The 20,570-nt window shown below is 37.0% G+C and overlaps 1 protein-coding gene across 1 annotated transcript; it reads left to right on the top strand.

Annotated features, from left to right (window-relative positions):
* The first annotated feature begins 2,833 nt into the window (after positions 1-2,833).
* On the top strand, positions 2,834-15,484 carry LOC131904852 (selection and upkeep of intraepithelial T-cells protein 10-like). The gene is made up of 5 exons (XM_059255856.1): positions 2,834-2,927; positions 6,180-6,455; positions 10,397-10,550; positions 11,510-11,643; positions 15,354-15,484. The coding sequence occupies exons 1-5, from the start codon at positions 2,849-2,851 to the stop codon at positions 15,482-15,484; spliced, it is 774 nt and encodes a 257-aa protein (XP_059111839.1). The 5' UTR covers positions 2,834-2,848.
* Positions 15,485-20,570: the final 5,086 nt, after the last annotated feature.

Raw genomic sequence — 20,570 nt, 5'->3', positions numbered from 1 at the left:
TTTCCAGTTTCAAAGACTCGGAACATAGTCCACAGCATTTCCCTATGTCATATCATTATGAGAACTTTGGGGATTTCTTCACTGTAGCCATTTTAAATTGCCCAGATCATACAATAAATAATAATATTGCTTCATGTTTTATTTTCAGGGAGAGTCAAGTCAACCTAAAACTCAAACTTACTTGAGCATTATTGGTGGAACCCTAATGTTAAAGATGAGCTTAAACAATCCTAAACAGGGGTGGGGTGTAGATGTAACCAATCTTCTTATTAAATAAGAAACCCAGAACCAATGCAAAAAAGAAAGCCAAGAGGTCAGAGCTAAGAGCTAAAACCTTACCCTTCCTCCTGCGGTGGTCCTACCTCTCTGAACCAGAGCTACCCCTGTGTTAAAGTTATATATATTATATACTTTATATAGAGTTCCTGTTCTGCCTTCTCATTGGTTGTAAACCCAACCACATGACCGCCTCATCACGGCCTGTCTGTATAGGCCTCTAGGTTTTCTATGATTGGTATTGAAATTAAAGGCATGTGTATCCAATACTGGTTGTATCCCTGAACACAAAGAGACTTACCTAGCTCTGCCTACCAAGTGCTGGGATTACAAGCATACGCCACCACTGCCCTGCTTTCCTATGGCTTGCTAATAGCTCTGACCCCCGGGCAACTTTATTTATTAACATACAAATAACATTTTAATACAAATAAAATATCACCAGTGAGGTGCCACCCTCAGCTTTCTCTTGAAATGGAATGTACATTTCCGAGTGGAAAAATAAGCTGCTGGGTGCATCCATTCCCCAGAGTTCTCACAGAAATCCCTACTGACTATCATCTGTCCATAGCACATCTTATAGTGACTGTTTTAATAAAAGGGACACAGCTGATTGATGCTCAGATACCCCATGTAGTCAGATAATATTATTTCTACATTGGTTGTCTTTATTTATATGTCCTCTCCTTTCTTTGGTGAAGGATGTGAGAAACTTTACAGCAGTTTTTAAATGGCCTATCATGGTCATTGCTCATTTGCTTGGTCATATGCTCTGCACATTATGCTTCTCTTTATTCTTGACTTCAGAGTCATTTTATTCTGTCAAGATATTTTGTTTTTATTTCCCTTTCATTTCTTTGATATTTTTAAGTACTTAAGCAAAGAAATATATTGTAGATCTTTATTACTTCAGATATTATATTCCCATTAACTTTCATTAGCTTAAATTTAGTAAAGAGAAACAAATAGAAGTGTACTGAGGACCACCATGGCAAATACATACTGTTCATCATTTTGAGCACCTGATAATAATGAAGAATGTGATTCTGATAATAATGAAGAATGTAATCATTTTGTTTTAAAGTATAATTAAAATAAGAGTAAGCTAATTGCTGTATTTTACAGGGAGAGTAGAAGCCAAAATTTTCCTTAGTAACAAAAATAATTTTAAAAGATCATGATTATAATCTGCCACATATAACTTTGCTGGTTCTAAACACATGGATGTGTGTGCTTGAAAATCAAGAGATTCTGGGATCCAGAAGAAGTAAAATCAATATGTTGTGATACCCACATTCAATGTTCATGAATCAGTTCACAAGTTGACAAGAAATGGAAAACACCTATATATCCATTGAGGGTTGATAAATGAGGAAATATGTCATATATGTGTACTGAAATAAAGTCCTATCTTTCAAAAGCAGAAAATCCCAGCACTTGTGATACACTAATTAAACTGGATGACATTATGCTAAGTGGAATAATCCAACACAGAGCAACATACATGATCTTCCTTACACACATAATGTATAAAAGCTGAACTCATATAGGTGGAATGTAGAATAGTGTATGCTAAGTGATAGTGTATGGGCTGGGCAATATTGGGCAAAGCATATGACCAAATTTTCAGCTAATCGGGATGAGTAAGTTCTGAAATCTACTGCATAGCATGGTGACTGTACTTAAGAATAGTGTATAGAATACTTGACAATTTCTAAGACAGTAGATTTTAAATTTTCTTATCACCCACACAAAGGTAAGTATTTTAGCTGATAGATATCTTAATAATTTGACTATAGAAATCATTTCACAAGATCAGGGTGTATCAGAACATTGTGTTGCACACAATTATTACATGTGTGTGTGTGTGTGTGTGTGTGTGTGTGTGTGTGTGTGTATTTGTCAGTAACACCTCAATAAGGAAAAATAAGAAATGAATACATTAATGGAGTTGTACTGAACATTTTCTTTTGTTATTTTACTCATAGAGATGTTACATTGTCTTATAATGATACATCTGTTCTTGTCCTAATTTCATTAAATGTATCATTATAAGACAATGTAACATCTATATAGTCTTATCATTCACATTCATATTATTGATTTATATGGGTCATATTTACATATGATGTGAAGTGGTGATTGTGTGTCTTTGGTTTTCTGAAGGAACTATTTAGGCAGACTTTGTTCAGAAGTAATTTTCTAGTTTGACTTTGGTTCCACACATGCACAATGTAATTAGGTTTCTGTGTCTGACTTGTATTGTGAAACATAATGTCCTCCAGTTCTATCCATTTTGCTAAAAATGACAGGATTTCATTCTTATTTATGGGTGAATAATGCTCCCTTCAGTGAAGTTAATCTCTGGAAGGCATAGAGCCAAGTACAAAACAAGATAGGATGCTAGAAGAGATTGCCTCAGGGGGTTACCAGCAGTCATTAAGACTTCCTTGCAGAGGGAATTTTCTCACAAGACAGATTTTCAGAATGGTCTCTTGTTGTATTTCTCTGTGTTGTCATGATTCTTACTGCCCCAATATTGATACCATGATTACAATTTCATTTCCCAGGTATGATGCAGCCTGCAGCTTCGTGTTTAGCTGGATTCTTCATGGCCTTTCTTCTCTTACAAATCACCGTACACACCCAAGGTAGAGACATCCTCCCCATTTTATTGACTAAATTTCTTCTTTGACAATTTCATACATGCTTACAAGACATTCTGCATATTCCCCCCACAACCCTCTCTAATTCCTCTTTCACCGTTGTCATCTCCTCTTTTCCCAATGACATGTCCCCTCCTCAGGATCATGCTTTTTGCTTTGTTTTATAACCCATTGATTTTAACCAGGATTATTTGTGTGCTCACAAGTTTGGGACTGTTAGGGCATGGTGGACTCAAACAATAGAAGTCAATGACTGTCTCTGCCTTAAAATCCACCAGTAGCCAATAGTTCAGTGTTGATGGAGATATAGAACCATCACTCATGGGTATGAGTAATTTTCTGAATGACGATGACAGGCTCAGTCTTATGAAGGTCCTTTGCAGGCTACTGAAGCTGCTGTGAGATTGTGTTTACAATGGTTGTGTCATTCTTTAAGACAGCATTTTGTAGTAGTTTTTCCGATCACCTGGCTCTTACATTTTTCTCTGCTTTCTCTTCCCCATTGTTCCCTGACCTATAACTATCATTTACTGTATCTTGAGCATCCACAAGTCTCTGCATTCACAACACAGTAGCATAGGAAATAAGGCCAACAATAGGCTAATGGGACTTCATGAAATTAAATAGTTTGTTAGCAAAGGAAATTATCAATAAAATGAAGAGGCAGCCTTTAATCCTAAAGGCTGGAAGGCAGAGACAGGTGGATCTCTGTGAGTTAAAGGCCTCCTTGGTGTACATCAAGAGTTCCAGGCCAATCAAGACTACATCATGAGACTCCATCTCAAAAACAAAACAACTAAACAAAACAAAACAACAAAACAGGGTGTGTTTGTAACAACAATTCAAGAAAAAGAGGCCAGAAATTGAAGAGAGAGCAAGGGGTGCATGAGAGGGGTTGGAGGGAGAAGAAATGAAAGAAATTACATGACTATAATGTCATAAATAGCAATATTATCTGCAATATGTTTTTAATGAGGAGAGAATTGCATCACTTTCCAGTCGCTCCCAGGTATCCCGTGTCCAATTCCTCTTATGTCCTTCCCCTAATCTCAAGTTGATAGCTTCTTTTTCTTTAATTATTATTGTCATGCACAAATGTATAAATATAATCTGTTGAGTGGTGTTTTTTTTGCTATTTGTATGCATATTGTCTCAGGGCTGATCATTGTGCATTGGACAACCAATGAAGGGGCACCTTCTCCCAGCAATCATTAGTTGCTTGTACTTCTTTTTCTGGGGTTGGACCACTGAAAAATTTCCTCCTTCAACATTAATATGTCTATTGATATTACCAGTGTTCCATCCATTGTTTACTAGCCATCTCTAGGAGAGACTGTCTCATTCCCACCTGGTATTTTGGCTCTTATAATCTTTCCACCTTCTGCTTCTGCTATGTACCCTGAGATGTAGAATCAGAAACTATAATATAAATAAATGTAGCTTCTGGGTTGGGCTCCCCACAATCTTTTGATCTATACATGTGTCTATCCACAGTTTCTGGGATGGTCTCCATTTTCTGTAAAGGGGTATTTGTTAGATAAGGGGGTAGTAGCCTCACCTGAGGATATAAATTTTAAAAGATCCAATTGATCCATTGTGAAATGTCATCCTTTACATAGCTATGAAATTATGAATTAATATCCCAAATGAAGCTAAAATAATTTGCATCTTATATATCAATACCTGAGATTATATGCATAGAAATACACATATACAAACCAAATATAAAACAAATATGCACATATATATATGTATATGTACAGAAATGCATGCAGGGATATGTATATGAAAACACTTATGCATCCAAGTATTCTCAATACTTTTAAATGAATTATGTACATGTTTTGCAAATTACTTTTAAAATATGAGTTTTAAGTAACTTTATATGAATATTTTACTATTACTTTTACATTTGTGGAGAATTCTGTCCTGTGATCACTCAAAATCACTTTACCTGTGTTCTCCTATGTAGATCTACTGAACTATTATGCTGAACCATTAAATAATAATGAAAGATAGGTTAAAGAAACATATACCATTAAAATAAGAATGAAAGATTTATTATTTCAAGATATTATACATAAATTCAATACTATAATTTAAATTATTACATATAAAACTTCACATATGTATAAATGTGTGTATGAAAATTTTAGCATTGATCTATCAGGTCACATGGGACTCTGCATCATCCCTTGTAATTTAATTTCACATTATTGAATTGATTGAGCTTTCTAGAGAGTACTGACACCTCTGTGTGTACCTAGAAAACTTCCTTCTACTTTGATTTGGCCTCACAAGAGCACAATCCACAGCATCCCCTTCTGTAGTACAGTTGCTGCAAAGATAGATGATAAACTCCCCCCTTGAAGAGCTCCCCCAGCTCCTACAGGCCTCCAAACTGCTCACTGTTTCTTTTCTCTCTTCTTGTACTCATCCTGATATGAGATGGTTTGACCCAACATCATCTTTACCCGCTTGGGCTGAGAATTCTGATCATCAATTATCACCTTAAATTATTAAAGGGGATAAAATAACTAGTTCCTTCCCACAATAAGTAAATGTTATAGAAGCAGATGCATTGAGTATCTCTCTGCACCTAGTTGGTTCCCTGTTTTGAACATCCAGTGAATGCTTATTTTATTGGGTTTTTAATTATTTTGGGAAATAATTTTATAGTTTATCCACTTTTGGAGTTGGTCTTCATTAAGGAAGTTGTTTCAGTTTTCACATAATTCTTCATTACCACATCACTTAGAGTTTTCACAGCAAGAGCTCTAAATGTATTAATATATTATTTTTAAAAATTTGTTTTAAAAACTATGTTTATTTGCTATTTGAATAGTAGTGTAACCTTCTAAAGAAATTGTCCCAGTGTCTATGCTCAGAATATGGTGGTGTAAATGCCAAAGTAGCTAGTGTAGAGATGGGAATACCTAGTCAAATTTGATTTTGTCTTGAATTTATTGATATCTTCTAGTCTGTGGCTTTCTCTTTTTGCCTATAATGATGTACAGAAATTACTAAATTTCATGAAATCTGATTTATCAGTTTTTTGTGATTGTATTTTTGTTTTTTTCTAGCTTGTGTTTACATAGAAGTATTGCTTTTGCCCTAATTGTGGCTACCCACACATGGGGCACAGGTAGCATAATATTGAGAGTGAACACTTCCACAAACTTCTCATCTCTTGAATCCACACTACCAATCATAATATCATCTTTCTCTTCTTCCTAGCTATGAGATTAGATATACAGATTAACATTCAGGTTCCAGATGCAGAAGGGGTACTGGTGGAGTGTACTTCAGGAAGTTTGATCCCACCTGCTGAGATGACATGGAGAGACAGCAAGGGGAATGTAATTCCACACTCACCAAAATTTGACTCTCAGGATGGATTATTGTACTTGAAGAGCAGCATTCTTCTGAAGAACAGAACACATGGTCCAATTACTTGTTCCATTTACAATGTAACTACTAATCAAGAGAAAAAGAGAAGCATTTTCCTCTCAGGTAGGTTCTTATGACTTAGTTATGTCAAAGATGAATTGTTTTATTCAAGGATTCAAATTAAGAAGAGAATTGATTTAAATAATAACTGCAAGGTTATGTTACAAGCTATAAACTGCTGTAGAGCTTCCCTATTTGAGTTTCTGGAAATCAGAAAAATACTGAATGTTATGGGGAACATTTTAAAGAAAGGTATTTGGGCTGGAGAGAAGTCTCAGAGGTTAAGAGCACTTGTTCTCCTTGAGGGCTTGTTTGGGTCCTAGCAACCATACTGGATGGCTCACAACCACCTGTAACTCCAGCTCTATGGGATCCAGTGCCCTTTTCTGGACACCATATTTTCCTTCAGGCATGGGCACATGCACACTCACAGACATCCACTCTCACTCATACATAGAAAATAAATCTTAAAGGAGATACTGAAATAATTTGAAAATGAGCTCCCATTCTGGTTGTTTGTTAAGGATTCAAATGCTATATGACTTCCACATAAATTTCTAGATTTCTATTTCTAGATTTGTGCCCTTGAATACTATTTCTCCTTTAAAATTATTGTTTTGTCTCCTCTGAAAAATAGCATATATAACTTCTGAGATAAAAGGAAGATTAGTATCTTTGTGTATGTGCCTTTGCAGATAATAGGAGTCAAGACAACAGGGGAAAGGACATATTATAAATACAAAAATAAAGCACCAGGAAGCATGAAAGAGATGATGGGAAGATAAAAGGCATAGGAACAAGAAGATTACACAGAGAGAACCAGGAAACAGCCTCCAGCCCCATCCCAGATTGTGGAAAGAGAAGTAAAGACAAAGCTTCAACCACAATCAAGCCTTGGCAGCCTTATGACAGTCTAGTGAATATGCCTGTATGTTCTCATGAGTCCAGTTGCAGGGGATTTGATGTAATAGTGACTCCTCTTGCATGACAAGACAGTACTGGTGAAAAAATCCATTTTTCCGCTCTCTTTGTCTCAGAGCAATGTACATGGACTCTGAGCTAGCAGTTCTACCTATCCTGTGTTACCCTCCATGGTGTTTGTCTTATCAGTGACCCAGAAACCAAGGAGCAAGGCAACCTTGGAATAAACCATCAGAAATCATGAGGCGAAATAAGGCATTCCTCCTTTAAACATTTTTAAAAGACATTTGTTATAGTAATAAAAGTGTCTAATGCAACCTGTAAGTAAAGAGGCAGGATTATAAAACTTAATTATCCATACAAAAGTGCTGTTGAAGAAGAAAATGTGTGCCTAAAGGCTGCACTTCATTCTGTTCTTTGTACTATGGATGTCGATGCAGGCTGTTAGTTAATAAAACTGGACTCAGAGGAAGAACAAGATTTTGAAGTTATTAGTCCTGTAATAGGACAGAATTGGATGAAAGAAGGATCATGATATTTTACCCTGTTAGCAAGGGAAGCAAGACAGATAAGCAGTTAGAAAACCTTTGGACAGCTGCCTTTAATCCCAGCACTTGGGAGGCAGAGGCAGGCAGATCTCTGTGAGTTTGAGGCCAGCTTGATCTACAAAATGAGTTCCAGGAAAGGCTCCAAAGCTACACAGAGAAACCCTGTCTCAAAAAAAAAAAAGAAAGAAAGAAAGAAAAAAAGAAAACTTTTGGACATTAATTCAGTTCTTGAGACTCATATGGTTGAAGGGAGAAGAACCTGATACTAAAACTGGGGTCAAACTCTGTGCCAAGGAACCACTTTAAACAACAAAGTTAATAGAGAAAAGCATTGGGAAAAGAGGCAAAGAGACCCAGTGATTCCTCAAGTCAATCTTCGGGAACCTAAAGTGAGATTACAGTTTTAGTTGATAGCCAAAGGTATGTTCATTCAGTTTGGGTGAGTCTCTTTGTGTGAGGGTTCCTGGTATGCAATTTGCAACCTTCAAAACAAATAGCATGCAGAGTGGCCCATGTACAGTTTTTGGAATTTAATATGAGCTACTACACACAAAGTTTCCAGTTGTGCAATTTCCTCCATGCTAATAAGAACCCTGTAAGTAAGAGAAAACCCTTCTGGCTAAAACTAAGGCCCAGCTAAAAGCTAAGATGTCCTGGTCAAGGTGTTGTAGCCCACTACCACAACTGACCCATCATTGTTTGGGTTTCAGTTTTATCCTACAAGGGAGTCTGACAAGTTGCTAGATCTGTGTGAAATATCTATGTAGGGGAGACAAGTTTCCTCTTGTACTAGAAACTTTTCCTTCTCCCTGAATGAAATTCCAGAAGAAATTCTCATTTCTTTGGGAGTACATTGTTTCTTTTTTTTTTTTTTTAATTTTGAAGTTCATTCGTCTATTTTATTTTCATGTAATTAAAAAAAAATCTTCCCTCCAATGATGGGCACATAATAATGAAACCAAGCATATAAGCAAAAAAGTATTCTCATTTGATCAGCAATTCAAAAATTTAAGTAGTTTGAAAGTTATATGTGAAATATAACCATCATTTACACATTTATATATCAACGATAAAGATATCAATTGTACTTTTTACTGAGCAAAACAAATTTGTGCTGAGCAAACAATCTGTCAGAAAAAATACTTGTCCACCTTCAGAATTCTTCAAAAATTTAGTTAAGGAGAAGCAATTTTACAGCCACTGCTAACCTTATAGAAGTAGATTCTAGTGATGACAAAGGCTGCTGATAGTTCTATCTTCTTTTTTGTTGCTTTGATTTCTCATATTATATTTTAGAATGAGAGACACAAATGTCTCCAAAAAGTAAGAATATTTGGGAGAAAAATTTGATTAATTGTCTTACCCACCTGTGCATCCTGTAAATTGCAATAGAAACCAGCAGGACATGATTTTCCATAGGTATAATAGTAGCATGATTGTTATGGGTAACCAACCACTTTCTAATTTGATTTAAAGTTTGCTCCACAGGAAGAAATATGTACCTGGTACCTGTAAGTCATAAGGGCCCCAGAATTGAAACTACTATTATTTTTCTAAATGGACACAGTATCAAACTGCCTTTTGAATTGGAATCTCTCTACCTACAGATTAGTGTAGCTTTAAGATCATTTCAGGGAAGTTTTTGTGCATTGGATATTGGTTAACACAGAAACTCACAAATGGTCAAAATATAAAGAATAGGTGTTTGTGGAGTGCTCAACCACAAATGGTACATCCAAGCCAAATAGTGTTACCCACATATTTGGGGATTGGTAGACATAAACAGAGCACTGGAATCTGAACTGGACAGGGAGGATATAGTGAATCTAGCACTCTTCATGCTGGTCCTGGTACTCTCAGGCCCTGCTCAAGTAACCCACATTGCAGAGAAGAGACTGAAGAAATCAAACAATCTGCTACACCTGATCTCCGGGATTTCTCTCACTCTCCTTTCCAGTGACAAACCACATGTGGCAGAAAGACAGGTCCAGATGCCGAAAAATCAGCAATCCTCAGTTCCTATTCTTGAATGGATCTCTGACCATCATGATGCTCAATTCAGAATTTCCTTCTGCCTTGGTGTTTCCATATTTGACCTTTCTTCTCTTCACAGCTACTTCAGTGGCCTTGTTTCCAGGCACTGTGGCAAGGGTCCCCAGACTCCTTGAGTATTTAATCTTCCTTCTCTTTAGGTACCTAGATTATTTTGGTTTCAAATAATAACCAACTCACAAGATGGCCAAGAAAGAGAAGTTGGAGGTAGGACAGGGGCCAGATATATTCTTCAAAAGCATGTCCCTTACTACTTACTTTATCTGCTCAGCCCCATTGACTAATATTTTTGTTGTTTTCAAAAAATCCCATCAAATTATGAGTCCATCAGTGGATTAATCCACTGACAAGGTAAGAGCCCTCGTGATCCAGACAATTCTCAGTGATTGGATTTGCCAACTAGGGACTAAGCCTGTAATGTGAATCTCTTAGTTGGAAATGCATATCCAGTTCCTAACACCAAGTCCTTCTATTCTCTTTCAGATGTCCTCTTCAAACCAGAGTATATGTCATTGATGTCAAACAGACCTCCATGTCCTGTAATATATTTAAGCATTATACTTGTTCTTCATTGTCTCAGAGGAATACTTGTTTTTTGTTATCTCAGATGGAGAAAAAAAAATGTAAATGGTAAAGAGTTCTGAAACCATTTCTTTTTGAACCCCAATACACAGATGTGATGCATACAAAATTATTTACCCCAGAACTTCAGTGCATCCCAATACTCTTTGTCAAAGGAGGTTTCAAAAATCTTCAGAGATCCTCAGGTTAAGCTGCCACCCTTCCTCCTTGTGTGGTTCTTCATGGCTAGCACGAAGCTATCATCACAATTCCTCTCAAGGTCTCGGGATTCCTTCAGAGGCATCATTAGTGATTTCCTTTCACTTTTGGTGTTTATGGAATCTGAATCATAATAGACCTTTTCTCTTCCACAAGTACTTGTCTGCTTTTAGAGATATTGCTGAAAACTGTCAGGCACCAGATTGGAGAAAGAGATGAGTGACTGGAGCTCAGGGCTGGATAGCCCTGCGCTCTAGGCCCTAGGACCTAGGGCACATCCCTGACACTCCTCAACCCATCACACCCACAGCAGCCTGTCAGCAGCATTCTCCCCTTCCAATCACCCTCACACCCCACACCCCGGGCATCAGCAACCCCTGGAGGCACTGGCTCCACCTGTACCAATTGGAGGAAGAGCCACTGAGGGACACAGGCTCCACCTGCAAATCCTACAACCTTTAGGCACTTAAGCATTTAGACAAGGCTGTAGTTAATAGGGTTCCACAGCATCCAAGACATATTTTCAGGCTGCACAGTCACAAGAAAAGTGAGAAGATATGTATTATTTGATTTTGTTTTTAAGCCTGTTCTGTCTTCATCCTAAATGACCATAAATCTTAGCTTCACACAATCCTAAATTCTATCTTCACTAAAAATTCCCAACTGTAATCCTAACCCTAGTCCTAAAAATCTTGCTTATGAAGCTTTAGCCCTGACATAGGTTAAATGAACAAATGAATACAACTCTGAGACCTTTAAGACACTACCTATATTCAGTATTTCTCTTGCTATTCCAATGCATTCTCAAAGTCCTAGCCTCCTTAATCTTCTTACTGACTCTTTTCCAGGTTCGAATAAAATGAAGCTTTGCTATGAGTTTATGTGGGAGTGTCTACCACTATTTTTGTATATTGGCTTCCTACCTCTCTATTTGAATTTCAGGAGCAGAGGTGAGTGCAATTAGACTGGGATCTGTCATTTCACCTTGCCTTTGCCCAGTGTCTTCTCATCTTGGAACTATGTAGACAAAGCTGAGTAGTCTTTGTTGCAGAAGTAGCAGGCTGAGTTTCAGTGACATCTCAGTGGCTTCACATGCTGTCCTTGGAAATATAATTTGCTCAAATTTTAGGCTTCTATCATGGCCGCTTATATTTTCATACACATAGTTACTGCTGCTTGTATAGCAATGAAAAGATTTATTTCTCCAAGTCTGGCTTCCATTTAGTCCTACATGCACAGGCATTCTTTTACAAAGCACATTTTTAATGTTACCTATCATTTACACTCAGCCAACAATTCATAAATAGTTAAAAAAAAACTTTTGGTTTAGAGATCCTCTCTGATAATTAATGGGAAAAAGTACAATTTTTTTTGTTTCATGTTCCTTTTCTGAGACTGCTGAAAGCTAATGTTTGATCCTCTTCAGTGTGTATTTGCAAGGTATTTGAAAGTATGGACATACTGCAACATACACTGTATATAGGATAATATCTGAGAATTTAGAAAAACTTTTCATTTCATTGTGGATATTGGGAGGAAGTACTTTATTTAAAAAAACATTAAAGTAAGCTGAAAGTTCTAATTACTATAAGGGATTTACACTCATCCATAAGAAAAAATTAAATCAGACATCAGATATAGATATACCTCTTCTGATTTAACATATATTTCAGAATGTCTGTCAATAAAACTCATTCCATCTATTTCACTACAAATCATAAAAACAAGCCTCAACTCCTAAACAAATGAACCCAAAGGAAATTTCTCAGAGTCAATGGAAAAATAGCAAAAGTGTATAAAGATATGGAAGGTATAATTAACTTCCAGCATTATAGTGTTGTGTGATATTTTGTTTGTGTTCTGACAAATAAAGCTTGCTTGGAGTCAGAGGGTGGAGTTAGCCACTAGTTAACTATAGAGGTTTGGAGGACTGTAGAGAGAGGTACAGGAAGTAGTAAGGCAGGGCTGAGACTGGATCTCGGCCCTTTAGGTCAGAGGAACAGAAGAGGTAGGAAGTCATTGATGGCTGCTCCCCTGCTTCTCTGATCTGTCAGGTTTTTACCCTATTATGTGATGCTTGTTTTTTAATTGATAAGATAATTAGATTTACCTATCACTATGAAATACACTAAATGTCCTAAACTAGTATTTCTGATTACAATACATCTTCCCATCCATCTAACACTTACACAGCTATGAAATTTTAAAGTTATTTTGGCCACCAAGAAAGCAAGAACAATATTTTGCATAATAGAAAATATAAATATATATGAATCTTTTCTCCCTATCTCCCCCCATCCATCTATTTTTATGTTTTTGTTGGGATCCTGATACCCTGGTTTTAAAGTCCACATCAGGATTAAATGGACTAATTTTAATTCTTAGAACCCTCATAAAGGAGGAGTATAATAGAGATATCCACATTCATCTGAAGAGCCCAAAGTAGTGAACACTGAAATGGTCTGGAAAAAAAATTGGCCAGGCGGTGGTGGTGCATGCCTTTAATCCCAGCACTTGGGAGGCAGAGGCAGGTGGATCTCTGCGAGTTCGAGGCCAGCCTGGTATCCAAAGCAAGTTCCAGGAAAGGCGCAAAGCTACACAGAGAAACCCTGTCTCGAAAAACAAAACAAAACAAATTTACCAAGTAAAACAGGATGTCTCATGGAATACTATGAAGAGTAGAATTCAGGGACTGGAGAGATGGCTCATTGGTTAAGAGCACTTGCTTCTCTTGAAGAGGATCTGGATTCTACTTCAGCATCTATATGGCAGCCCAAAACTCACTATAATTACAATTTTAGGAGTTCTGAAGACCTCTTCTGGCCTCTAACATTTATACACATAAAATAAAAAATAGGAAAATTTTTGCAAAAATGGATTGAACTTAGAAATTACTTTTCCTTAGCAAGATTGCAACTATTAATTTGTATGAATTCCATGCAAAACTTGAAGACAAAGGCAATTGATGGGCTCTCCCCTGGCATACTGAAGGGTAGTTGTCAAAGTTATCAAAATTATCAGTGATGGTCTGGACTTCCTTTATATATATATTAAGCATATGAAATATATCTTTTGTATTTAAAAATAGAAGAGTGAACTTAAAATGTGAGCAGACAATGAAAAACTATAATAAAATATGATAATATTTCAAAAGACCAAGTAGAACATCTATATAGATTCAATCATAGTAATTGAAATTTCAGCAATAACCCAGTAGAAACATTAAACAGGAGACTAAACATAATGAAAAAGAACTGGACTTCAGATATCAGGTAAGATGCAGTGTGTACATAACTATCACATGTGGCATGGGCCCAGATTATGCATCAGTTGGTCTTCATCAGAGACTCTCCTATTAATAGTAGATGACAATCAATACAGAACTCAAGGTGCAGAGCATAAAAGACATCTGGATGGTCATTCCTAAACTAGTTATTTATATCCCGCCTTCCTCCAAAGGCTCATGGATCATTAAAGAAGACAAGAAAAAAGGTGGTGGATGACTACAAGAAAACAGTGTTTTCCATATGCAGCAGGGCAATTACACATATGACCTCATAGCAATTGAGATGACACACACAAGACCTGTGCAGGCTCTGGCCAGACAACTCCAGCATGTATGGGCAGGTTGTGCATGAAGTCACACCCCTAGCTATAGAGGTATTGGTAGCTGATAACTTCTGGGAGAGGGAGAGCCAATTTTCTTTAAGACTGTGGCTTCTGGTATGCTGACTGCCCTCCAGTGAAGGACACATGTCCAGTATTACAAAGGCAGCATAAACTGTACTTGTGGTGTGTGTGTGTGTGTGTGTGTGTGTGTGTGTATACATCTCTCTGTGAGAATACTTTCGTTTTTCATAGTAAATATCTGTTGGACACCATAATATCCTCTGTTAGAATGTTCCTTATGGCCTGAAATATTCTTATTATTGCATCAAATACTTCCTTTTCTCCTTTGTTTAATTCTTCTTTAATATTTTTGGATGACTACTGATCTCAGCTTTCTAATCTAATTTCTACTTCTTACAGTATTTTCCACCTTCTCTTGTTAAGAATTTCTAACACAAACTCAAATGTAGTAATTACAATTATAATAACCTATCCTTTGCATTCTTAATTTCATGTACCTCATTTCAATATACCTATCTATTTATTACTTACATGGATTGACTTTGAGTTCTCAAATGTTACGATCATATTCTTGGTATGCTGCATGCTAGAATCTGCTGTTCTACTGAGCTGCAATGGCAGACAATGTTGGCTTAACCAACTGCTCATTAGACCAATGTATTTCCTTTGTACTTTTCCTGCAACACCTTGCTTTGGCAACTCTGAACCCAAAGAATAAAAATAAACAAGAGGATGTTCTCAACTATCTGTGGATAAATGAGTAAGAATAACATCTTACAATTTATATGCTTGACTCAAACTAAACTACACAAAACCTTTGATACCCTTAAAACTGTAAAGTTATGTCATAAAACCTTGGATTGGTGGCCTAACCTTTGTCCCCCAAATGAAGTCTACTCAAAGCCTCCTTTTCTTCTTTCTTGTTGACTAAGAGCCTGTGATCTGGCTTCTTAATTTATGCATGTTTACCTGTCTCTGTTTTACTTACTTTAAACTGGGCTTAATATTTCTTTCTCTTTTTTTTTTTCAGCTTCTATTTTGGACAATGCATACCCACTGTACAGTAATTGGCTGTCGGATGTATGCATAATCTTGTTTGTGATGATGGTATTTTTCACTGGGCTCATTTTGCTTCTACTTGGGACCCTAAACCATAAGTAAGTGAAGCAGTGGGAGTGGGAACTCAAAGGATGAGTCTCCTGTCTCTCTACATGCAATCCCCATAAATCTAATCTTCACTTGGTAAAACTAGAGGAAAATAGAGGCTTAGGTTATTGCTATCTTTCTTTACTTCAGAATTCACATAGGCCTTGCTAACTGTTCATTAGAATAGCATGTAGGCTTGCCTGTGGGAGACCATCTTTATTAGGTTAGTTGAGATGGGAAGATTGAGACCTTAACTGAGGGCTTCCTTTTAGCATTCGCTGTTTCTCCTTTGATACTTTCTGTGATATTAACCTCAACTATGAGGAGCTCTGTCAGCCATCTCTACCACAGTGCCATGTTACCATGTTGAGCTTTGCCACCTGATAAAGTCTAATTTCTCACTTTTAATGCTGGATTCTCACTGAAAACTGTTTTAAGGAAGCATCTTCTATAACTTACCAAGACTAAATTAACCCCACAGATTTTTCATTTATCCACCTACTATATCTAACTCTCTTTGAACTCTTACAAAGACATTCAGTAAAGCAGACTTAGAAAAGGTCTCCAAGAGTGCCCAGAAAGAAAATAGACATCCAAAGTGATTTAAGCCTATTAAAATAGAAAGAATCTTGCTTTTCTTCTTTGGGTTCTTAGTTTCATCAATAAAATAATTTAAACACAGACAAGAAGGAAAACTTCTTTTTATTTTATTTTATTAATTTAAGAGAAAAATAACAGGACCAGTTCAGTTTATGTATTTGCTATTACTAGGAGTCTAAGCTGGGCTCTTCCTTACAGATTCCTGGGACATTCCCTTGTGCCAGGTTTTTGCCTGACCCCAAAATGTGTCCGTTTTCAGTAGTCTCTTTCATTATTCTCATTTGTCCCCCCATAACTTCGTATTTCATGTTTATATCCCCACTCTGCAGTGATATTTTATTTGTGCTGAAATGTGATTATATTGGTATGTTAATAAAGTTGCCTGGGGATCAGAGCTAAGAGCAAGCCATTAAGCAGAAGTCTGGTAGTTGTAGCACATGCCCTTAATCTGATCACATGGTAGGCAATGCCTCTGTGTGTTCAAGGACACAGCCAGCATGGTAACACATGTCTTTAATCTCAGTACCAACCATAGAGACCTGGAGGTCTGTATAGACAGACAGTGATGAGGAAGTCATGTGGTTGGGTTTAGAACCAATGAGAAGGCAGAACAGAAAGGCAATAAAAAGACAGGACACAGGAAAGAGGTTTCTCTCTCAGGGGAAGGACAGCAGCAAGTGGTAAGACAAGGTGGTCTTAGCTCTTGGCTACTGCTCAATCTCTGGGCTTTTAACTCTTTATTTGGCTCTGTGTTTCTTATTTAATACAACCATTTAGAATTACATCTATGTTTGGCACCCAACATGGGGCAATAATTCATTAAAAACCTTGGTGGTTATGGGCACGGCTCAGTCCAGCTCGGCCCGGCTTGGCCCCAACTCTGCCAGAGTTTACAGGCCCTAGGCCCAGCCAGGCTACTGGTCTGGCTGCATGAGTTAGAGATGCACTCAACCATAGCTGCTTATGGCTGAATCACTAACTCACACTGTCAGAACTTAAGGTAGCTGGAGCTCAGGCCAAATTGGCTCAAGTGGGGGCACATGGCTGGATTTCAGCTTTTAGCCAGAATGTGTGGCTACTCTCTCTCTCTCTCTCTCTCTCTCTCTCTCTCTCTCTCTCTCTCTTTCTCTCTCTCTCTCTTTCTGAGCAACCACACTAGGTAGCTGTTTTGAAATTCCCTCAGATTTCTACTGTTCTATGCAGACTTGGTAAGTCAATTAAGATATCAGATATTTTAAAGGGAAAAATACTTAAAAGAAAACAAAAATTTTTCCACATTAAAAAATGGGTATTATATGTACAATAGAACATAATTAGTCTTTGTGTGATAAAAACTTTAGGCAGTCTGAAAATGGAATAATTATATGAGAATATTAGTGTTGATGGGATGTACATTATACCAATTATGCATATTATTACTTTATTTATCCTTATTTTACAATTTAAAAAGATAGTCAATTTAAGGGCTAGGATAAAAGATTTAGAAAAACCTGTCAAAATAAATTATAGAGAAATTCAGACTCAGACAGAAGAATTTAAGGGTGAAATTATTTCAGGATTGGATTATAAGGTTGCAGAAAGAAAGCCTGTTCTCAAACAATCAACCTTAATTTATCTGGTAACCATACAGCAGCTACCTGGTCAAGTGAATGTACAAAATAATTGGACTCCTATTGACATGTTAGATTTAAGAAGGTTTAAGGAGGCAATAGTATCTTATGGCATGCATTCCCCATTTGTAAAGCAAATGTTAAACTCCTGGTCAACTTGTAATAGGATTATTCCTCAGGACTGGAAAGAGCTGGTAAATGCTGTCCTGGAACCCAGAGCACAGCTGCAGTGGTGAATGTGGTTCAGAGATAAGGCTAAAACCATAGAAAGTCAGTGGAGGCCTAGAGATGTGGAAATCTCCCAGGATGAGCTTCTTGGAGAAGGCCAATATGCTGAAATACAAAGACAATGTTTATATGATAACCTAACCCTAATTCTATGTTAAATGGCAGCTTTAAATGCAGGGGACAGAATTGAGGAAGCAGGAAAGAAAACTGAGTCATTCACAAAAGTTATAAATGGCCCAAAAGAATCCTTCACAGATTTATTACAAAGTCTGTCTTCAGCAGTAAATAGAATGGTCCTGAATTCAGAAGCTAGCCAGATAATAATCGAATCTTTGGCTTTTGAGAACGCGAATGCATCATGCAAGAGAATAATCAGGCCATTAAAGGCAAGATCTGCACCTTTGGAAGATTGGATTAGAGACGTGATAAATGTTGAATCTCATGGCCATGATGATATGTGGATAGGAGAAGCAACTTCAAGAGGTTTGAGGAATGTTAGATGTTTTGGATGTGGAAAGCAAGGACATTTGAAAAGGGGCTGTAAACAGGTCATTCCTAGAAACGATGTTTCTTCAAGGAAAAATAGCAACAGAATGCCCCTTCCTTCTGGAGTATGCAGAAGGTGTGGTAAGGGTAAACATTGGACCAACGAATGTGGATCAACAAGGGACAGACAAGGTAATTCTTTGTCTCCAACAGGAAACTCCCAGAGTGGCCTCAGTCAGGCCCCCACAGCAAATCCAGTTCAGACCTTTCCTGCCATCATAGAAGAAACACCTACTCAGAGCAATTAAATGAACAAATGCCTATTGGAATAAACCAGGTTGCTTGGGATGATGGAACAGCTGAGTCAGAGAGAACAGAAAATTCAGGTGAAACCATAAAGAAAGGTTTTTTTTGGCAAACTTCTATAAATGAACAAAGACCAAAATTAACAATAAGAATAAATAATATTTTGTTGTCTGGTCTGATAGACACAGGAGATGATGTGACCATAATTGCACCAAAATTTTGGCATCTAACTTGGCCTCTTTAGGAGGTAAACGTTGAGTTGTTAGGGATTGAAACATTATCTCAAGTGAAACAGAGTGCAAGATGGCTCCAATGTGTAGGTCCAGAAGGACAGAGAGGAAAACTAAAACCATATGTGGCTAACATAGCTATGAACTTATGGGGTTGAGACCTGTTACAATGATGCAATACTCAGATTAACATCCCCCCAACCTCAGAAACAAATCATAAACTAACACATGTTTCTGAGAGAAATATCAGAAGGTATTATTTTAACAAGTGGTCACCAGCTATCCAGATTGTATAAGAACAGGGCACAACAACTGATGATCTTCCAAAGACACCAACAGTTCTACCTTTAAAATGGTTAACAGACAAGCCTGTATGGGCTCAGCAATGGCCTTTAACAGCAGAGAAACTGCAGGCTTTAGAGGAGCTGGTACAAGAGCAGTTAAATGCTCAGCATATTGAAGAATCAACCAGCCCTTGGAATTCTGTTTCTGTTATTAAAAAGAAATCTGGTAAATGGAGAATGGTAACAGACCTTAGAGCAATTAACAAAGTAATTCATCCAATGGGCTCTCTACCATAATTCCTTTGCCTACTTTGCTACCTAAAGGATGGCCTCTTATAGTTATTGATTTATAAGACTGTTTCTTTTCAGTATCCCTACAAGAAAAAGACAAAGAAATATTTGCCTTCACAGTGCCTACTTATACTAATTCTCAACCAGTTAAGAGATATCAATGGAGGATCCTCCCACAGGAAATGTTGCATAGCCCAGCTGTGTGCCAATATTTTGTACAACAGCCATTGGAAACAATACATAAAAAATTTCCTAAATCTATAATTTATCATTGTATGGATGATATTTTACTAGCTGACTCAAATGCAGACACTTTAGAAAGAATGTTTGAAGAAGTAAAGAAAATTTTGCCTTGCTGGGGATTACAAATTGCTCCTGAAAAGATACAGGGAGGAGATTCTATTAATTACTTAGGATATAAAATAATTCTACAAAAAATTAGACCCCAAAAGGTGCAAATTAGGAGAGATCGATTACAGACTCTTAATTACTTTCAAAGACTATTTGGAGACATTTCTCATCTATGAACCATTGTTTTGGTAAAAAATGATGAACTAAATAACTTGTTCAAAACCTTAGAAGATGACAAGGACTTAAATAGTCCAAGAGAATTATCACCTCAAGCTGAGAAAGAATTGGCCTTAGTAGAAAAGAAAGTATAGGAAGGACACATGGGTCATATCGATCCAAAGCTAGATTGCATTTTGGTTATTTTACCCTCTAGGCATTCTCCTACAGGAATTTTAATACAGAGGGAAGATTTTATTTTGGGATAAATATTTTTTTTACCAAATAAGTAGAGTCAAAAATTAAAAACTTATGTGGAAAAAATCTCTGACTTGATTTTGAAAGGAAAATTGAGACCGTCAATTAGCAGGAATAGACTGAGCAGAAATTGTCTTACCTTTAACTAAGGAGGATACTGAAAAATTGTGGGCAGTAAGTGAACCTTGGCAAAGAGCTTGCAGTAATTTTTTTGGAAGAGATTAACAGCAAATATCCCAAAAGTGATAGAATTGATCTTATAAAGAGAGTTGATCAGATTTTCCTTGTACAGGAAACACCC

Source organism: Peromyscus eremicus, chromosome 2 (genome assembly GCF_949786415.1).
Source record: "Peromyscus eremicus chromosome 2, PerEre_H2_v1, whole genome shotgun sequence".
NCBI classification, from domain to species: Eukaryota; Metazoa; Chordata; class Mammalia; order Rodentia; family Cricetidae; genus Peromyscus; species Peromyscus eremicus.
The sequence above is the reverse complement of the archived record's forward strand: the minus strand, read 5'-3'. Positions and strand labels throughout refer to the sequence as shown.

Coding starts and splice junctions, on each gene's coding strand:
- LOC131904852 (XM_059255856.1), top strand. CDS start 2,849: ATGATGCAGCCTGCAGCTTCGTGTTTAGCTGGATTCTTCATGGCCTTT. Junction 2,928..6,179: donor AATCACCGTACACACCCAAG/GTAGAGACATCC, acceptor TCTTCTTCCTAG/CTATGAGATTAGATATACAG. Junction 10,551..11,509: donor AAAAATGTAAATGGTAAAGA/GTTCTGAAACCA, acceptor TCAAAGTCCTAG/CCTCCTTAATCTTCTTACTG.